General features: G+C 37.0%; 1 protein-coding gene across 4 annotated transcripts in view; it reads left to right on the top strand.

The window, feature by feature from the left end:
- WDR11 (WD repeat domain 11) overlaps positions 1-17,291 on the top strand; it is a 47,942-nt gene that overhangs the window by 475 nt on the left and 30,176 nt on the right. For 2 of the 4 annotated variants that reach the window (XM_061458608.1, XM_061458607.1), the window contains exons 2-9: positions 880-991; positions 5,295-5,448; positions 9,014-9,187; positions 10,304-10,490; positions 13,139-13,304; positions 13,931-14,045; positions 14,928-15,123; positions 16,994-17,094. In XM_061458608.1, the coding sequence (XP_061314592.1) occupies positions 880-991; positions 5,295-5,448; positions 9,014-9,187; positions 10,304-10,490; positions 13,139-13,304; positions 13,931-14,045; positions 14,928-15,123; positions 16,994-17,094 (1,205 nt within the window). Of the gene's footprint in view, positions 1-879; positions 992-5,294; positions 5,449-9,013; positions 9,188-10,303; positions 10,491-13,138; positions 13,305-13,930; positions 14,046-14,927; positions 15,124-16,990; positions 17,095-17,291 lie in introns of all 4 variants that reach the window. The other 2 variants (XM_061458606.1, XM_061458605.1) reach the window with 1 other exon arrangement.

Below are 17,291 nucleotides of genomic sequence, written 5' to 3'. Positions count from 1 at the left end.
TGGCCGCGGGTGAGCACGGTCCGGTCCCTTCTGCCAGCGACACTTGCTTCCTGGGCGGAGGTCTTGGTGGTGCAATGAACTGCAGAGATCAGAGCAGCTGCTTCTGGTTTCTGTTCCTGTTATTTGTGAGGCTTGATGTAAAGCCCGTACATACATTGGTTTATGCGTTCATTGCTCTGAACAGTGAGTTAACCCAGCTGGCCATTATCCTAATACTGCTGAGACTTAAGGAGAGAAAATGATTCTCTCATTCTGTAAACTGAATGAGCTGAACCAAGTGATTTTTAAAACCTGCTTCCTTTAGGTTTGTCTGCCCTGTTTGTGAACATTGAAGGCTCTGAAGTGCTTAGTTTGAAACTTGATTTTCGCTTTTGACAGTTCCCACTTGGTTGCTGTTCATTGCAGCTTTATAATTGCCATTGGTGGCCTCAGTAACCTCTCCTCAAATCAGATGGGCCTCAGCAGATTTTGCACTATTACTGTAGTCATGCTCCCTTTTTGGCTTTAAAAAAGAATAAATATACTGTTAATTATATAATTGCAAATATATTGCTTACCTGCATGCTTATCTATAAAATCTGGGAATGCACTTCATGACTTTATACATCATGTCTTGAATTTACACAAGAGGTTTATTGTAGATGGACACAAAGAGATGCTTTGTGGTGGGTTAGGGGCCAATCAGCAGACAGTGAACAGCGTAGCAATGTCATTTTATAGTGCTTTTCAGTTTCATGTTATTAAAGAATTGTTACTGTTCGATGTTTTGTGTCTAGTAGCATGCATTCAATTTACAAAACAAGGAAAAAAGCCTCATTCTTGTTGTGAAATGAGTTTTGTTCGTCTTTGCTTGTTTGATGCTGATATGTGCTTTTCTAGGGGCTGGCAAGGTTTGATTGCATATGGATGTCATTCTCTTGTGCTGGTAGTTGATGCCAATACCGCTCAGACGTTACAGGTTTTGGAAAGACACAAAGCTAGTGTTGTCAAGGTGAGATGTATGTGTTTTAAGGTATATTACTTGATTCTGGTGTATCTGTTATTTTTCCAAATCAGTGTAAATGCTTGACATCATATTGCACTTGATTTTCACATAAAATTTGGTGTAAATTACCTGTATTTTACATGGTTTCTTTTGCAGCTAAATCAAACCATACATGCTGAAATTTGAGCTGAGGTTGGTGATATATATTTGTAGAAGGTATAGAATATATAGAAACATTTTATGGTGTTGTAGAACACAGGGGAATGCTTCTAAGAAAGCTCTTAACATGGTGGAATTTCAAAGGAACATTATAAAATATCAAGTGAATCTCTTTGCAGATGTCTTTGCAGATCTTTCATGCTGGGGTAACCATTTGACTAGGAAGTTATTTTAAAGTTTTATGTCTTTTTTTTTACTGTGTTTTTACTGTCCTTATCTATGGAAAAGGAACAGTAGTAGATGAAACCAAATTTAAGCTAAGTGTAGGGTAGTTGTATTTTCCTTTGAAGGTCCGTGACTTGAAATTGCAAAGTTGGACTTGTGGTCAAGTGTAGAACAGGCTGTGTGTCTTTGATACATCATTTGTTTTGAGTGTGAAGAATGGCAGATTCAGTCAAGGTTTAGAGGACTGTTTGACTGGCAGATGTAATGCTTGATAGTCCATGGCCTAAATGCTATATTAGAAAGCAGGCAGTAGTTTAAGAGGAAAAATAGATTTTTAGATGGGGGTATTTTGGTTGGTTTTGTAGTAAAAATTCGAGCACACCTTCTGGAGATTGCACACTCTTTTTTCCCATGTGTGATTTCCTTTAAATGGACCATCTTCTTATAGACACACTAATAGAGCAGATATGGCAGCTCTAGTATTTTAAAATTAAACAGAACTGTGCTTTCCTTGGGCTTGATAATGTATTGCATTGTGAGCCATCATGTTCTGATGATGTCCTGTTCACTGAAGAGCTTCGGCTTTTTTGTTGAGTGAAGTTTCAGTATATTCAGTAATTACCCAGCCGGTGGTGTTTATGTACTTCTATGCAGTATAATGTATTTCTGTGCTACAGAGTCCAGCTAAGTGTGTGCTTTTATAATAATAAGTAAAGTGTTCAAATCTTGAAAGAAGATGTTGGGTACAGCAAAACTGCTTCAGATCCATTCATGATTTTGGCCAAAAGCCATACGCATAATGAGATTGTAGTTTTAAAAATGGCTGTAAAGTTCAGGAATTAGTTTTGCTTGATTAGAGAGAATTTTGAAACTGGCAAAAAGGAATGTAGAAGTTTTTAAGGGGTTAGGTTTCAAAATGGATACTGTATGTTGTTTTTTGAGACTGGTGTACCAACATGTTTAAAAATGGTACTAAAATGTCACAAAAGACTGAAAAGTCTTTTCCTCCAGCATATCTATATACGTGCCCAAATCTTTCTGGGAGGTTTGAGGATTTGCCTGAATGTTGCTTTCAACTGAGAGCTTGTGCTACTCTTAGGAATAGTGTCTCTGGTGACAAATGTTAGGCAACTTGTCTGACTCACAGTAAGGAGAGGTTATTTCTCTTGTTATCTCAGAGCAAAGGTGTGTACACGACAGCAGCCACAGGGCCAGCATCACTCTGAATCAATACCTTTGCTTGCCTTTGAGCAACTTGTTTGGGGAAGCATACCCTTAAGCCTCCGTTGTCTTCAAGCTGCCCTTTAAAGTGAATAAATCAATTCCAGTGTCTGTAATTGTGTAAAAGAAATAGAAAATATAAGTGTTATGGAGGTAGCAACTGTAATGATGACTCTGCTTTGAAATTTTCACTTAGCTTAGATAACAAGTTGTAGCAAAATTAGGTTTTGATCCATGTAGTGATATCATTTTAATGTGCTTCAGTTACATTCATTAGCTTTGAACAGTAACATCATCTCAGTAGGAAACCAAATGCTAAAGTCCAAATAGTTTTTATATAACTTATAAGGTAGATTTTCAAAGCCACTATCTGATACTTTATTAACAGAAATAGACTGTAAGAAGATGACGAATTTATGGGAAAGAATGAAAGAATTCTATGGTACTTTAAGAAATTGGCATTATGTGAGAAAACATGAAGCCATGACCATTGCAGATCCCCTAACATTTCTGAGGAATTTTCTTCAATTCCTAACTTTTTTTTCCTAAAGAGTTTGTAAATGCTAAAAGCATAAATAAGCTGAAGGGGATCTCTAAAAAGTCTGTTGTATATCTGAATGAAACTCTTTGTAGTAGAGATTCACACCTACAAAGTCAGGCTACAGGACATCTTCTTGCCAAAACCCCATGCTTCAGTTCTGAAAATTCCAAAACATACCACTATTTGCAATAAAAAAGCAATTGTTTCACAATCCTTCTGCAGCCCATTTAAGTATTTTTCTTTAAGTACTTCCTGGCCTTTGGCTGTCATAGCTGTGTCTGGAATAGTTAATAGTTTCACTGAAAATTGTTCCATATTAGATGTCCCTCTGCTCTTAAGGTGTTACTGATGACTTTTTATGGAGTAGATTATATCTGATTTTTTTGTACCTTTGCAAAGAGTGCTTGAAAGAGTGCTTTTACAAAAGAAAATTTAATTACAGGAGGATTTTTTTGAGCTAGAACAAGAAATGAGAGGATTGACATTATGTTTGATAGGGATAATAGGGCTTCATAAATTAGGTGTGAAAATTAAACAGGAACCAGAGATTACTTTTTTAATGTCCAGTGCTGCAGTAGTTTGAAGTCAGGGTCAACAGGCAGTGAACAATACAGCATGAAAACAATTTCTTTTAGCAGACACTCAAGCTGTGTTTGGGGACTTCATTGAAGCAGTGCTACTGCAATGAGAAAAGAGGGTTTACAATGCGGGTGTGCCACAGGAGCTCTGAGAGTGATTGTGCGAAGATCTCCTTTGTGTTATTCAGAACTTCAGGTGACAGTTCCTCCCGTGGGAAATTCTGTTTTCCAGACTTGGAAATTGCTTCTAACTAATATATATTTAATTTGGGAATAAATAGCTTTGTAGGTTCTACAATTACTTTTCTTAGTAGCTACATGCAGGTAGGCTCATGGGTAATTTTTATTGAACAGCAGGGAAGCAGGAATCGAAAAGCTGAAATTTGCAGATAGAGGACAGTCTCCCAAGAATTTTTTGTTATTCTGATAGAAACCTGCTTTGGGTTTATAGCTGGAGCTCTCTGAAGAGTGCTTGTTGTGCATGTGTAATGTTTGTTTAACTTACTCAGCCAGGCATTTGAGATCCATCCTGGTCACACCTCTGAGAAGGGATAGCACAGCACAGAGGTGGCTGCAGTGCTCCGAATACTTGTACAAACCTAATTTATGTTGCAAAGTTAGTGGTGCCTAATGATAACTCTATTTCCATGTTTTTAATGCCATGCTTTCAATATCTGCAAAAAGCCTTGTTTGTCATCGCCCTTTCTCTGTCAGGTACTGTGACAGCACACAGCTAGCTAACTGCAGTGTCATTTTTGAAGTAAATATTAACTTAGCATTTATGTTTCTTTATTCTGTCAGTGTCTTCAGTCTCTCTTAGGGGCGGAAGTTCACCTTATACCAGGTAGCAAAACAAATCCATATTGAATACATAGGGAAGAAGTCGGTCTTCTCTCTCTATAATCTTGGGAGACTTGTAGACAGAATGTTTCAAATTTCAAGACACCTAGTTTTTGTAAGTATCGCCAGCTTGCAAGCCCCTGCAGCTTGAAATCCCAAACCAGAAAGTGATATGTGGAAGTCAGAGGTGGCAACATGCCAAAAAGGACCAAAAAGATAGCAAATATCAGCAATAGCTTGACATGGGACAATGCATAGATGAAAGACTAACCTCCCTTCCTCCCCTATACTGTAATATATTTGGCAGATTAGGAAAATGACACGTTTTAGGATGTATATAAAAGTTGGTAAGTTTTCAACTGTAATTTGTTTGGAAATCAGTGGGTTTGTAATTTTGGGGAAATTTGGGGATGCCCACAGAACCTTAAATATTGCCATTTAGTTTCTTACATATATGTTAAACTTTTTATATACATAGCATATATTTATGGATTGTTGTAGCTAACATCAGGACTAAAGATTATAGATTTGTGTAGTATCAACTTTGCAGTCATGCAGCACAGTTGCGATACACCTTAAATTTGCACAACTAATGGTAGCTTAATGGTATTCTTAATTGGCATAAAGATGCTTTTATTGTTAACTATTACTATGTTTTTTGATTGAGTTTATGATTTGTTTATATAAAGTATGGTGTCTTGTTATATGATTGCCTCCTTTGACCAATTTTTATCTGTATCTTTAGGTTAAATGGGCTAAAGAAAATTACCATCACAATATCGGCTCTCCATATTCTTTACGTTTAGCTTCTGCTGATGTTACTGGAAAAATAATTGTATGGGATGTGGCAACAGGAACAGCTCGTTGTGAAATACAAGAACATGCAAAACCGATTCAGGGTAATGATAGTGCATGATGTTTGTGTAGACGTTACTTTGTGGAGCATCTGCTATGAATCCATCACCTAGGTTTTGTAAACTATGCTCACTTCTGCCATTGAATTTTACTGTTGAGATTACTGGCCTTCTGTATGTTTGCTTACTCATGTGTAGATGTAAGATTTACAGTCTCCCAGAAGGATGCTGTGAGATTGAATTCGCTATAGTAATACTTTCCAAGATCTGACAACAAGTTAGAGTCTATTTTTATCTATGTTATTATTTGAAATAATCATAATTATAGTGTCAGGTACATCTTTCTGCTTTTGAATTAGGGATGTAGTGCAGTTTGCATCGCACCTGATTGTTAATGCCATCTGTAGTGGTGCAGTATTTAAAGAGTATTACATTGCTGCAAGTAAAGAGTTTTGATTATGCACATATGATTTGATGACTTTTTAGCTAGGTCATTATATAGCTACTTCTGATCAAATATACTAGTATGATAACATACATTTTCAGTATTACTAGGGAAAGAACGGGTTTTTGAGTGTCTGTGCAGTTGTCAGATTCATAGCAGCAAGGAGGCTTTCTATGCATAACAATATTAAGATGTGAATAGTGAAATGGAGAAAGAATGAGGTACTGTGGAACGTTTAGATCAGAAGACAGTTGTAAATAAGATAGGTTTTGCATAGTGTTGGGAGTTGGTCGTATGCAGTCTCCAAATTGAGTATGACAAATCTGAATTAGGTTTCAAGTCTAAGCTTAAATGGTAGCCCAGTGCAGTGAAAAATACTCAATAAACTCTACCCGAACTATTCTGGACAGCTGGATTCTTGAAGGTTCTTTATCCTGTAACCAGAAAAAAAAAAGCTATGATCTCATTCAGGAATTTCACGTCTCTGGGGGAAGTAAAAAACAAAAGCAAACCCCAAAAACAATCCCACAAAAACCACCAAGCCAACAAAAAAGCCTGGAGAAAAAAGAGCTATGCATTTATGATGATGTAGGCTTTAGAAGATTTATGTTTTCTTGTGCTAGAGGCAGGAATGTCTAGAAGCCTGTCATAGAGGTCAGTACTATCTTAATTGGTCTGATGAAGGACAGAGGACAGAAAATGTAGCCACTGGCCATGTCTAACACGATTAAGATAATACATTGGAAAGGAATAATAGTCTTTGTTCCTTGCTTTGTTTTGTGCTCGTCTATTAATAAGGTGTCGTCCATCAAGTGCTCCCTTTCATTAGTTAGCATCTTGTGCTACATCAATGAAAAAGTGAAGGTAGTGGTTAGAACTCAGAAAAGGGAATCAAAATATCTAGACTTCATTCCTTGGTGCATCAACAGTCAATATAATTTTTACTACTGCTTTAATAGATAGGTGCAATTTGTAGTTGATAGTAGTACTCTCCTGCTATTGTACAAGTTGGGGTTTTCCTTCTAACTACTTGTGGTAGACACTTTTTGGTCTATTGGAATGACTCGGAGCAGAGCTGACCAGGAGCTGGCTGGAACACCGGGACCTCGTTAGCTTTGTGGCTGTGCTACTCTGGCTGGTTTGCTTCCAGTACCTGGGCTGGTGCTGCCGGTGGACCACTTCCAGCATGGAACTGGCTCATTCAGAATGAGCTGGGGGCGATAACTCTGGAAGTACAGCAACAGCTACGTGCTGTGCTGTATGTTCTGCATTTGTGTTTATTGCTGCTGCTGTCCATGCTAGTAATATGTCTGCAAATTATTTCTGAAGTGAAATTTAGAACACTTCCTCCCCCCCAGGAAACTACCATAATGAGTTTCTAAGGATAATTTACAGTTTATTTGGACGGTTTTAAAAAAATTGTGATGATGCTTGTGTTATACCTGTGTTTTATTTTGAATTCTCTTATATGAAAGCTTTCTTATGAAACCAGGTTGTTTGGCTTTTGTTATTGTTCTATTTTGATGAATCACGTGAAGGTACATACAATATTGTAAGTCTGATAGTGGGGCACTGAATATTTACTCTGTTGACTGCAGTTAATTTTATTAGGTTGATTTCTTTTTGTGTGTGTTATAAATTGCATTTTATTTACTCCTGATACCAATTCACTGAATGTTAGTGGAGCTTTGACTGTGCCATTTGCAGATTTCTCCACGTTTTCAGACCCAATGAAGTCTTTCCAGTGTGTTGGGTGAGAAAAAAAGTTAATAAGCAGCAGAATTAAAATTCTGTTGTCCTCAGTCCCTAATTTGATTAAGCAATAAGCTCAAACAAAAGCAGCTTCTTTTCCTTTCCATCTGTTTCTGAGGCCTCTGGCTTTGTACGAGCCTGTAGAAAATGGTTCAAATAGAGACTGAGCACCAGAGTGATCTGCTGGTTCTCTGTGTTACTTGCAAGAGCCTAGTAGGGTAACAGCTGGAGCCTTGATGTTTCCATAAGAGTGGTGCATCAGTGTAAGGCACTCTTCTTTATTTGATACAAACTCTGCACTCAGCTGAGAAAGAGTTAACCTTTTGTTGACTTGCAGTGTAACTGATGAGGACACACATGGCTGGATTTATTCATTTTCCTCTGAAACCCACTGAAGAGCACTTAGCAGTGCTCTGAAAAAGCTGAATTGATAGAAAAAGAGCTGAGGAAGGAAGGTTTGTTTTTTTTTTGTGACATCTTGATATAAATTAACATGCCTTGGAGAAGTTGTGCCTTGGTGAGGTCATGCTGTGAGTGGAGCTGGACTGTCTGCCCAACCCTATCTATTGTCTAAAACACTGCCCCATTGTCCTGGGTTCAGCAGTAGCAGTCATTTTTCCCACATATATACATCCATATACATACAGACCAAGAGGAAAAAATCATTTTCTTAGTGTTGCTAAGTGATGTTTACCCTGACTGGGTTTAAACCACGACACCCATGGAGCATGTAGGTAGCTCTAATACAGCTCCTTTCAAGTAAGTTAGGCATCTCTCTGTTCTTATTGATAGAAAACATAGTGTTTTGTATCCATTTACTTTGAATGTTTAAATGATGCCCAGCCATGATGATTGGCAACCATACCTCTTCAGACTGACCCAGCATTTAAGAACTATACTCATATTCTTGATTATGTGTTAGTTGCATTTCACTCTTGAACTTCAGACTCTCTGTTTTAAAAGTATCTGAAGTGGAGAAGATATTTGTTTCCAGGTCCAGTACTGATACAATCCCAAGTATTAATTGGGATGGTGTTATGGTTCATGGTGTCATCCCAAGTATTAATTGAGATGATGTGTGGTTCTCTTAATTCTGACTCTTCAGTGGTTCCATCTTGTGTATGTACAGTATGGTATGTTGTTTCATATAGAAATTCACTGTCCAAAAAAAATCTGAATTCTTTAAATAGGTTGTGGATTGTGTACATGTGTAACCCTGTTTATTGCTGCTTGTTAAAAACATATATTCAGGCCATAAAAGGAACTTATTTTTTACAACTGTGAAATAGAAGCATCTTGTTACTAATAAATCACTGTTAATTTCTTGAACAACAAGGGTAGAAGAAGAGTAGTTTTAAAATAGAACTTCTCTTGGAAATTCATTTCACTGTTGTTCCTTCTGTCTTTTGGCAGACATGCAGTGGTTATGGAATCAGGATGCATCCAGAGATTTACTGCTTGCAGTTCATCCACCGAACTATATTGTACTGTGGAATGCAGACACAGGCACCAAACTCTGGAAGAAAAGTTATGCTGAAAATATCCTGTCTTTTTCATTTGACCCCTTTGATCCATCACATTTGGCTTGTAAGTTTATATATATAAAATAGTGTGACCTGAATATGTGTGACCAGGAAAAATGTTAAGCTAAAATATTAAGATTGAGATTAAAAATAATAATAAATTGGAGAGGATGAAGTCATAAATGCCAGGAAGTCTCAAAACAAAGATGAGAGGTTTTGGCTGGTGTGGAATCTTCTAAAATGAGATGCCATTTTGTGAGGGAAGGGGACAAGTAGGCATCAGTAGAGAAGTTAGAAACTGAAAAGAAATGTTTGAGACTATAGGAAAGAAGGTGTAAAGGGTCTAGACAGGGAGCTGGAGGAAGCCAGATAGAGACAGCTCCATTATACTGGCATAAAAAACTATAAAAGAATGGGTGCTGAGTGAGCTGAGTAGACCAAGAATAAATGTTACTTTCAACAAAAAGGACTTTCTTTCTTTTAAGGAATACAGTATGAGCATCAGTTTCAGTAGCAGTTCAGATATCAAGGGAGATGTAGTGCAGATTTAGTGACATTTTAGCAGGGAGAAACGAAGAGAAATAAGAGTCACTGTTTTAATCTTTAATTTAGCTTCCACACTCGTGATCTGTAATGAAATTGCAGTTTCCAGGCTTTGTAGTTGTATTGGTTTTTATCTGCCATACCACTCAACCTTCCATAAACATGTAGCTACATCTTTACAGCTTAGCTGAATCTTTGTGCTGTAGCATAAATACTGTGAGTTAATGATTCTTTGAACCACGCTCTGCTTGAGAACACAAAATGATGACAGAGCTAACGTGGGCAGGTGACAGAGCTAACTTCTGTTTGCATTGTGAAGCTTAAAGAAAAATAGTTGATGAGAGTGAATAATTGCTCCGAACAGCCAAAAGGTTTGTGCTAGTAAGACCCATGGTATTTTTTTTTACTATAGACTTAATATTGAAAAGTTGAGATTTATGGATATTAATTCTAATGGACCATTTGCTGCTCTTTTCAGTAGAAAGTGCCAGTTGTCTAGAATTCTGAGTTTTCTACCTAATACAGTATTATTAAAGCTATTAGCATTTCTCCCCACCAAAATTTCATTAAAATGGAAACCCACAATGAAATTGGAGATTGCATTTTGCTATATTGACAATTATTTTTCTTGGTACAGTGCTCACCAGCGAAGGAATAGTCTTCATCTCTGACTTCTCACCTTCCAAAGCTCCTGCGAGCTCAGGGAAGAAAGTTTACATCTCTAGTCCCCATTCCAGCCCTTCTCACAACAAGCTGGCTGCTGCTACAGGAGCCAAAAAGGCTCTTGATAAAGTAAAAATCTTAATCAGTAATGAAAAACCAAGGTAGGTTGCAAGTATTTCTCCTCAGATAATGTATTGTATGCCTGTATATTTTATAGCTATTACTAAGTTAAATCCTGTAAGGTAAATAGTTTAAAAAAGAGAATTTTTTGGGGGCTAGGCTGATAGATGGATATCCTAAATGAGGAATTATTTAAGAATGCAGCATTGACAGTCATTCATCCAGTTCTGTCGTAAAACCAGCCGTATCATCCCAGCATGTTTTATATAACTTAATAACAATGTTCTGTCTTTGCTAACACATTTTCATGCATTATAGATTCAGAAAGATCTTTCTTAGAGGGGAAAAAAGGATGAAAATGGGCTCTTAGAATTTATTTCAATTGTGGAATGCGAAGGGGTGTAGTGACAGAGTAAAAATTATGTAAGTAGTGATATCTGGGAAAAGTTGTCATTCTGGTGTTGTACATGGTACTGCAGTAGGAGGCAATAGATTGGATATAAGGAAGAAGTTCTTTACTGTAAGGGTGGTGAGGCATTGGAATGGGTTGCCCAGGGAAGTTGTGAATGCTCCATCCCTGGCGGTGTTCAAGGCCAGTTTGGACAGAGCCTTGGGTGCCATGGTTTAGTGTGAGGTGTCCCTGCCCATGGCAGGGGGGTTGGAACTGGATGATCTTCAGGTCCTTTCCAACCCTAACTATTCTATGATTCTATAATAGTGTATGAATACAAATGGAATTTATACATACCTAATTGTATATTTTCTTTTAAAACCATTTTGCAGTGTTTTGGGTTGGTTTATTTTCTTGTTAGAACTTCTCTAGGCCACTCTTGTGTAATGTAACTTTTTTCCTTTTGTATTTTATATTTGAGTAATAAAAGTATTTCTCTAACCTCAAGCAAATGTGAGAACAAACTAACCAGACTGTAGTATCAGTCAGCATCTGACAACAAAATTTGCACTCTGCTTTAATAAGGTGTCTAAATTGCAAAATTGGGAGAAGATGATGATACCTCCTCTAGTAATTATTTAAGAAATTGTGATTTTTATATAGCGTTAATAGGCATGATCTTGTCATACTGTGTTCCATAATGCTTGATTTGCGCTGCATCGGGCAGACCACCTGATTTGCAGATACTGAAACAGTATATATAAGGAGGAAATTCTTTCCTGTTAGGGTGGTGAGGCACTGGAGTGGGTTGCCCAGGGAAGTTGTGAATGCTCCATCCCTGGCAGTGTTCAAGGCCAGGTTGGACAAAGCCTTGGGTGGCATGGTTTAGTTTGAGGTGGCCCATGGCAGGAACTAGATGATCTTAAGGTCCTTTTCTAACCCTAACTATTCTATGATTTTATGATTCTCTATGCTGCTGCAGCCCTATGTACACTCTGTAGTAACAGTAAATCGACAGAGATGCTGTTTTTGCATTCTCCTCATTGCAAGTTTAAGTTGTGTGCAAATATTGCCAAAGGTATGATAGTCTTCTCTTTTTTCCCCTTCTTTTCTATCTGGAACACCTGAAAAGACTAGAATGGGGAGAAAGGGAAGAAAAATTGTATCGGCAGTGATTTATATGAGTTTAGAGAAACTTTGAGGGAAGAGAAAAAGGAGATTGTCAGGAAAGTGGAGACAAAAAGGGATTCAGACGCTTGAAGCAAGGACTGAGATGCAAGAAGTGTGTAAGGCAGGCTTAGTTGGAAGAGGAGATTAAAACCAAACACAGCCTCTCAAAAAGGATGATATTAAATGAGTTCAGAGGCTTTCAAAACTGTACACAGTATGCGGATGATTTTCTTCAGTGTGGCTTAAGCACAGCTCACTGGTTGCATGTACCTAATGAACCTTGCAACCAGTATTCTGTTAACATTCAACAAAATAATGAACTTTTCTGCTCTTTTGCTGCTTCCTTTGAGTTTTGAAGACTGTTATTTTTAATAGGATATTCAGTTCATTTCAAAGTAATACTTTTAAATACTGTACATACACAGTAAATACTGTTCCAGTATTTAAAGGGTGGCTACAAAGATGGAGACTCTTTTTGCAATGAGTCACATGGAGAAGAGGCACAATGGGCACAAGTTACTCCTGGGAGATTCCAACTGGACACGAGGAGAATTTTTCACGATGAGAATAAGCAGCCATTGGAATAATCTCCCCAGGAAAGTGGTGGACTCCCCAGTGTTGTGTACTGTTAAGATTTTTCTGGGACATTTAGTCCAGGTGATGCTTTGCCTAGAAAGTTGAGCCAGATGATCCCTGAGGTCCCTTCCAACCTGCAATTCTGTGATTCTGATATGCATAATAATATAGAAGTTGAAGTATGCAGTGTGTTTAAGGGTAATTTCCCATGAATATCAGTAAATGTCATGGCAGCTGGCACTCTTCATAATTGAATTGCTCTGTTTGACATGTGCAGGAGTTTGAGATTGTTCCGTTTGAATCACATACTATTTTAAAACTTACTCTATAATCTTATTTAGACAAAAGTCTCTTGACAGTGTCTTGTCTTTTGAAGGTCAGTGATGCTTTGCACTGCTGTAGCAATTACACACAAATATGCACTTGCCTACTGATCGAAATAGGGAATACTCCAAAAAATGTAGCTGCATGAAAATGTATAGCTAATTTTATTTTGAACTTGAAGTATTTATTGACATGACTTGATTAAAGTTTATATCTGATGTTTTACAGTGCTGAATCTGTAACACTTAATGACTGCCTTCAGTTGTCATATCTGCCTTCCAAAAGAAACTACATGCTGTTATTGTATCCCAGAGAAATTCTGATTCTTGACTTGGAGGTGAATCAGACAGTGGGTGTGATTGCAATTGAAAGAACAGGAGTGCCTTTCTTACAGGTATTGAAAATTTGGTTGGTTTCTGCCATTGTAAAAGTTTATTAAGATCATATGTAAGTTTGTGATTTATTTAGAAGTTAGCTGATAGGGGAAAAAATATTCTCGGAACTGTTTAGTTTTCTGATGTCTGCAGCAAACCCACGTCATTTTGTGGTGTTAAAAGTTAACCAGTGTGGAAACAGAGCTGTGGAAAAAGGACTTTTCATTCTCTGGTGATTAAGCTTCTTACACACAAATACTAGTTCTCTGATCATCTGCCTTTGCTTAATTAGACAGTTATGTCTAGTCTGAGGTCTTACTGAAGAGTTTTTATTCTTTCAGAGTCATGAATTCTGATACTAAAAGGTAATAGCTAAAAAGAATATGTATGAGTACATCACTGTTTTAAGAAAACAAAGCCCCAAACCAGCAAGCAATTCTAACAAAAGCTTTCAGTAAATTTCTCAAATTAGTTGACTTTCTTAGTCACAAGTATTATAGGTAAAGAAATTCCTTGAAGTGTTGCTTTAATGGTAACATTTTTAATGACTTCCTAATACATCAAGAATTGTATGTTCATTTGCAAGTGTACTTTGCAAAGGATAAAACATTGATAGCATGGTATAATGTACTGTCTCTTTACCTAGGTAATTCCTTGTTTTCAGCGTGATGGGCTGTTTTGCCTACATGAAAATGGTTGTATAACTTTAAGAGTTCGCAGATCTAACTGCAGTATAACTGGAACTCCAAATGAAGAGCCAGGTAACTTTTGTGTCAAAAATGTCCAGAAATGAACTTTGAGGCATTCTATTTAATACTTTAACACCAGTGTTTGCCATCATGCCTCATACAGAATAGTGAATTACAGCCCTTCTAGTGTTCTTGACTTTTCTGACATTTAGTGCACAATATGCAATACTAATATCCTGAAAATAAATACTTTATGTATGAAGTGGCATAAGAGTCACAGATACAAGAATGTTTTACATAAAAAATGGTTAGTATGTTCATTTTCACTTTAAGAAAAAGCATTCTTCAGGCAAACACAAGGCTTTAGAAGTCATTTTCTCAATTGGAAGAATCGGTTATAGAACTGAGACATAAGCATATATTTAGATTAAATTATTAAACCTTTGTCTCTTCTGTGAAATCTTACTAAGAGTGACCTTTTAAATATAATGGAGGACACTGGAGAAAAGAAAGGAAAATACATTTCTGTAAATGTAAATATAATTTTGTTATAGTTTGTTTGGTTTATTTTGGTTTTAGTGTGTTTGGCAGTTTCTGGTGAGCTACATTACTTACTTCCAGGTTTACCAGTAAATCAAATGATTTACTTTCCTTTGGATTGTGGAGAGCAGATGTGCTTTTTACCCAGATATCAAACAGTAATTTTTGCAAGATTTCTGTGGAATAAGGTATTTTAATTACAAAGTTACATTTTGGAGAACTTCTCAGAGCTGTGTTGTGTACAGCAAGATGAGCAGTATGTAGTTTTTGACTGTTTTTCCTGACTGTTGCACAGGGAGCATGTGGATTTCAACCAAATAGCTCAGTCATGCTGCACATTTACCTCTGTTGATTGATCATATCCTGTGTTTTCCACTCTAATTGTTTGTCCTCTGTGGGACATTGATGTTACAGATCCAGACCCAGTTCAGGAGCTGATTTATGATTTAAGAAGTCAGTGTGATGCAATCAGGGTAACAAAAACAGTTCGACCCTTCAGTATGGTGTGTTGCCCAGTGAATGAGAATTCTGCAGCTCTCGTAGTCAGTGATGGCAGGGTAATGATCTGGGAATTAAAATCCAGTATTGCTGGCAGAAATGTGCGTAACAGGTAATGGGATTTACTTTTCTTATCAAACCTTCCATCTGTTACATTTGCAAGTGGCATGCAGTATTATTTAAATTCTAAAAGCAAGTGATTTCCTTGTGTAGCAACATGCACATAAATGAAAGGAAAAGAAAGAAAATGCATCATCCACATAGGTTAGATCCCTTGCTTTGGGACAGTGAAGGAACTGTATTTACTTTTCTTTCTTTGGAAAATTATTCCATACTAAGTGGTTGGAGTAAGGGAAATGAAAGATAGAATGAATCTTCATTGTTTTGGGGAAACATTTGGCTTTCTTCAGGCTATATAATTTTCCTCAGGAATGGATCCCTCACTTTCAGTCACATGAAAGGGCTTCAAAATGAGTGTAGGAAGGACTACATTTTTAGTAAGGGAAAGGTGTTCTGCTAGATTTGTGTGAATTTGACACAGAGCAACATGAGGCTGCACAACAGGTGGCTGGAATATGATGGTACAAACAATGTTTTTATATACAAAGCCTTTAGAATTTTAGATTTTGAGCAGTCTCAAAAAATGCTATATGAAGTGCTATGGTTCTTTTGAGCTTTCAGTGTATAAAGGTCATTTTGCTGCAATAAACCTTTAAAGTACTGTAGAATAAAACAACTTATTACCATAAAAGAAATACAGAATTCTTAGCACACTTTTAAATGTCAGTAGTACCAGATTTTCAACATGGATTCTTTTGTTGCTCATAAGTGTTTAAATGATTTTATTCTTGGTGTTCTCAAAAATGCTGTCAGATGAATTCTATGTGATGCACATCCAAGAGAGCTGTTCAGGATCCATATGTTGCTGGGTTTTACTTATTGTATTCATAGACTCATTTCTAAAACATTGATCTTTTTCATAATTATATAACCAGGAAAAATGTGCTAATAATAATAATAATAGTAGAAGAACCACTGAGCCTAGAGGATTCTGGATATGGTTGCCCTGTACTGAAAAGTAAGGCGTGTTTCTGGCTGGCACGGAGTCTTTAATGGGTTTTGAAGATGTTTTCCTCCATTAGCTGTTTACCCTGCTGGATGTGATGGTCTTAATTAAAATTTGAACTCAGTCTGTTTAAGTGAGATTTTTAAAGGCTTTGGATGTGCCTTAAACTGCATTTTTATGTACAGCCATGTGCAGTCAGTAGTCTTTGGTCTTTGCATATGGCATACACCTGCCATCAGCTCAGCAGGATATGATTGCTAAGGCTGCAAAAGGCACTTTGAGCCTCTTCTAGATGGAGGTTGCACTGGGACCTAGTGACAGTCATTGGGGAAAAATATAACACAAAAACCTGATGCATAGATAGAAGACTATACATAGTTACTGAAGTTTCTGCTGTAGCTTTGTATATGCAGAAGCAATTGTGTTTCAGATGTTTAGGTGAAAGGCTTTGCTTCATTTATGGGTTTTGTCATCTGGCCCTTATCTAAGAAATTTATCTAGGTTAACAAAAAACATTCCTCAAGTTTGGGAATTTGTTCTTAAATGTCAAAATATTTCATGGTCGGTGCTTAGCTATATTCATTGACATAGCTCTACATATTAATACACAATGTATTTTAAAGCCTCCATTCAATGCTTGCTTCAGAAGTGATACATCTGTGTGTTTTTCTGTTCCTTAAAAATATCTCTGTAAGGAAGATGAAAGTTGTTTTGAGTTTTATACATTTTTCTGTGCATTATGTCCTGGTAGAGTTGTTCGTGGAAGTTGGTGGTGGGAATAATCTCAGAATATTCTGCAAGTAAGAAGTGGTAGAAATACTGAAAGAACAGCCTGGGGTTAAAACAAAATTGAGGAACTAAGTCAACAGGCGATCCAGTCTGTATTAGGAACATGTTTTCATTTCTTTTACAGCAGTTCAAGTGCATCACCTTTGTATTCCCCAGTCTCGTTCTGTGGGATTCCTGTAGGAGCATTCCAAAATAAACTTCCAGACCTCTCATTAGACAGCATGATTGGTAAGAATTTCTTTCACTAATATTATTGTTACTCATTTCTAGGATTTTTAATTCATTGTACATCTTAGCATACTGTCCTGGGTTCAGCAGTAGCAGTCATTTTTTCTCTTTCTTAGTAGCTGGTGCAGTGCTGTGTTTTTGACTTTTAGCTTGGGAACAGTGCTGATAACACCGATGTTTTTAGTTGTTGCTCAGTA

The sequence above is a fragment of the Pezoporus flaviventris genome, unplaced genomic scaffold (assembly GCF_033815535.1).
Source record: "Pezoporus flaviventris isolate CSIRO_AGI_PZ_B2104156 unplaced genomic scaffold, CSIRO_AGI_Pfla_v1 ptg000029l, whole genome shotgun sequence".
NCBI classification, from domain to species: Eukaryota; Metazoa; Chordata; class Aves; order Psittaciformes; family Psittacidae; genus Pezoporus; species Pezoporus flaviventris.
The sequence above is the reverse complement of the archived record's forward strand: the minus strand, read 5'-3'. Positions and strand labels throughout refer to the sequence as shown.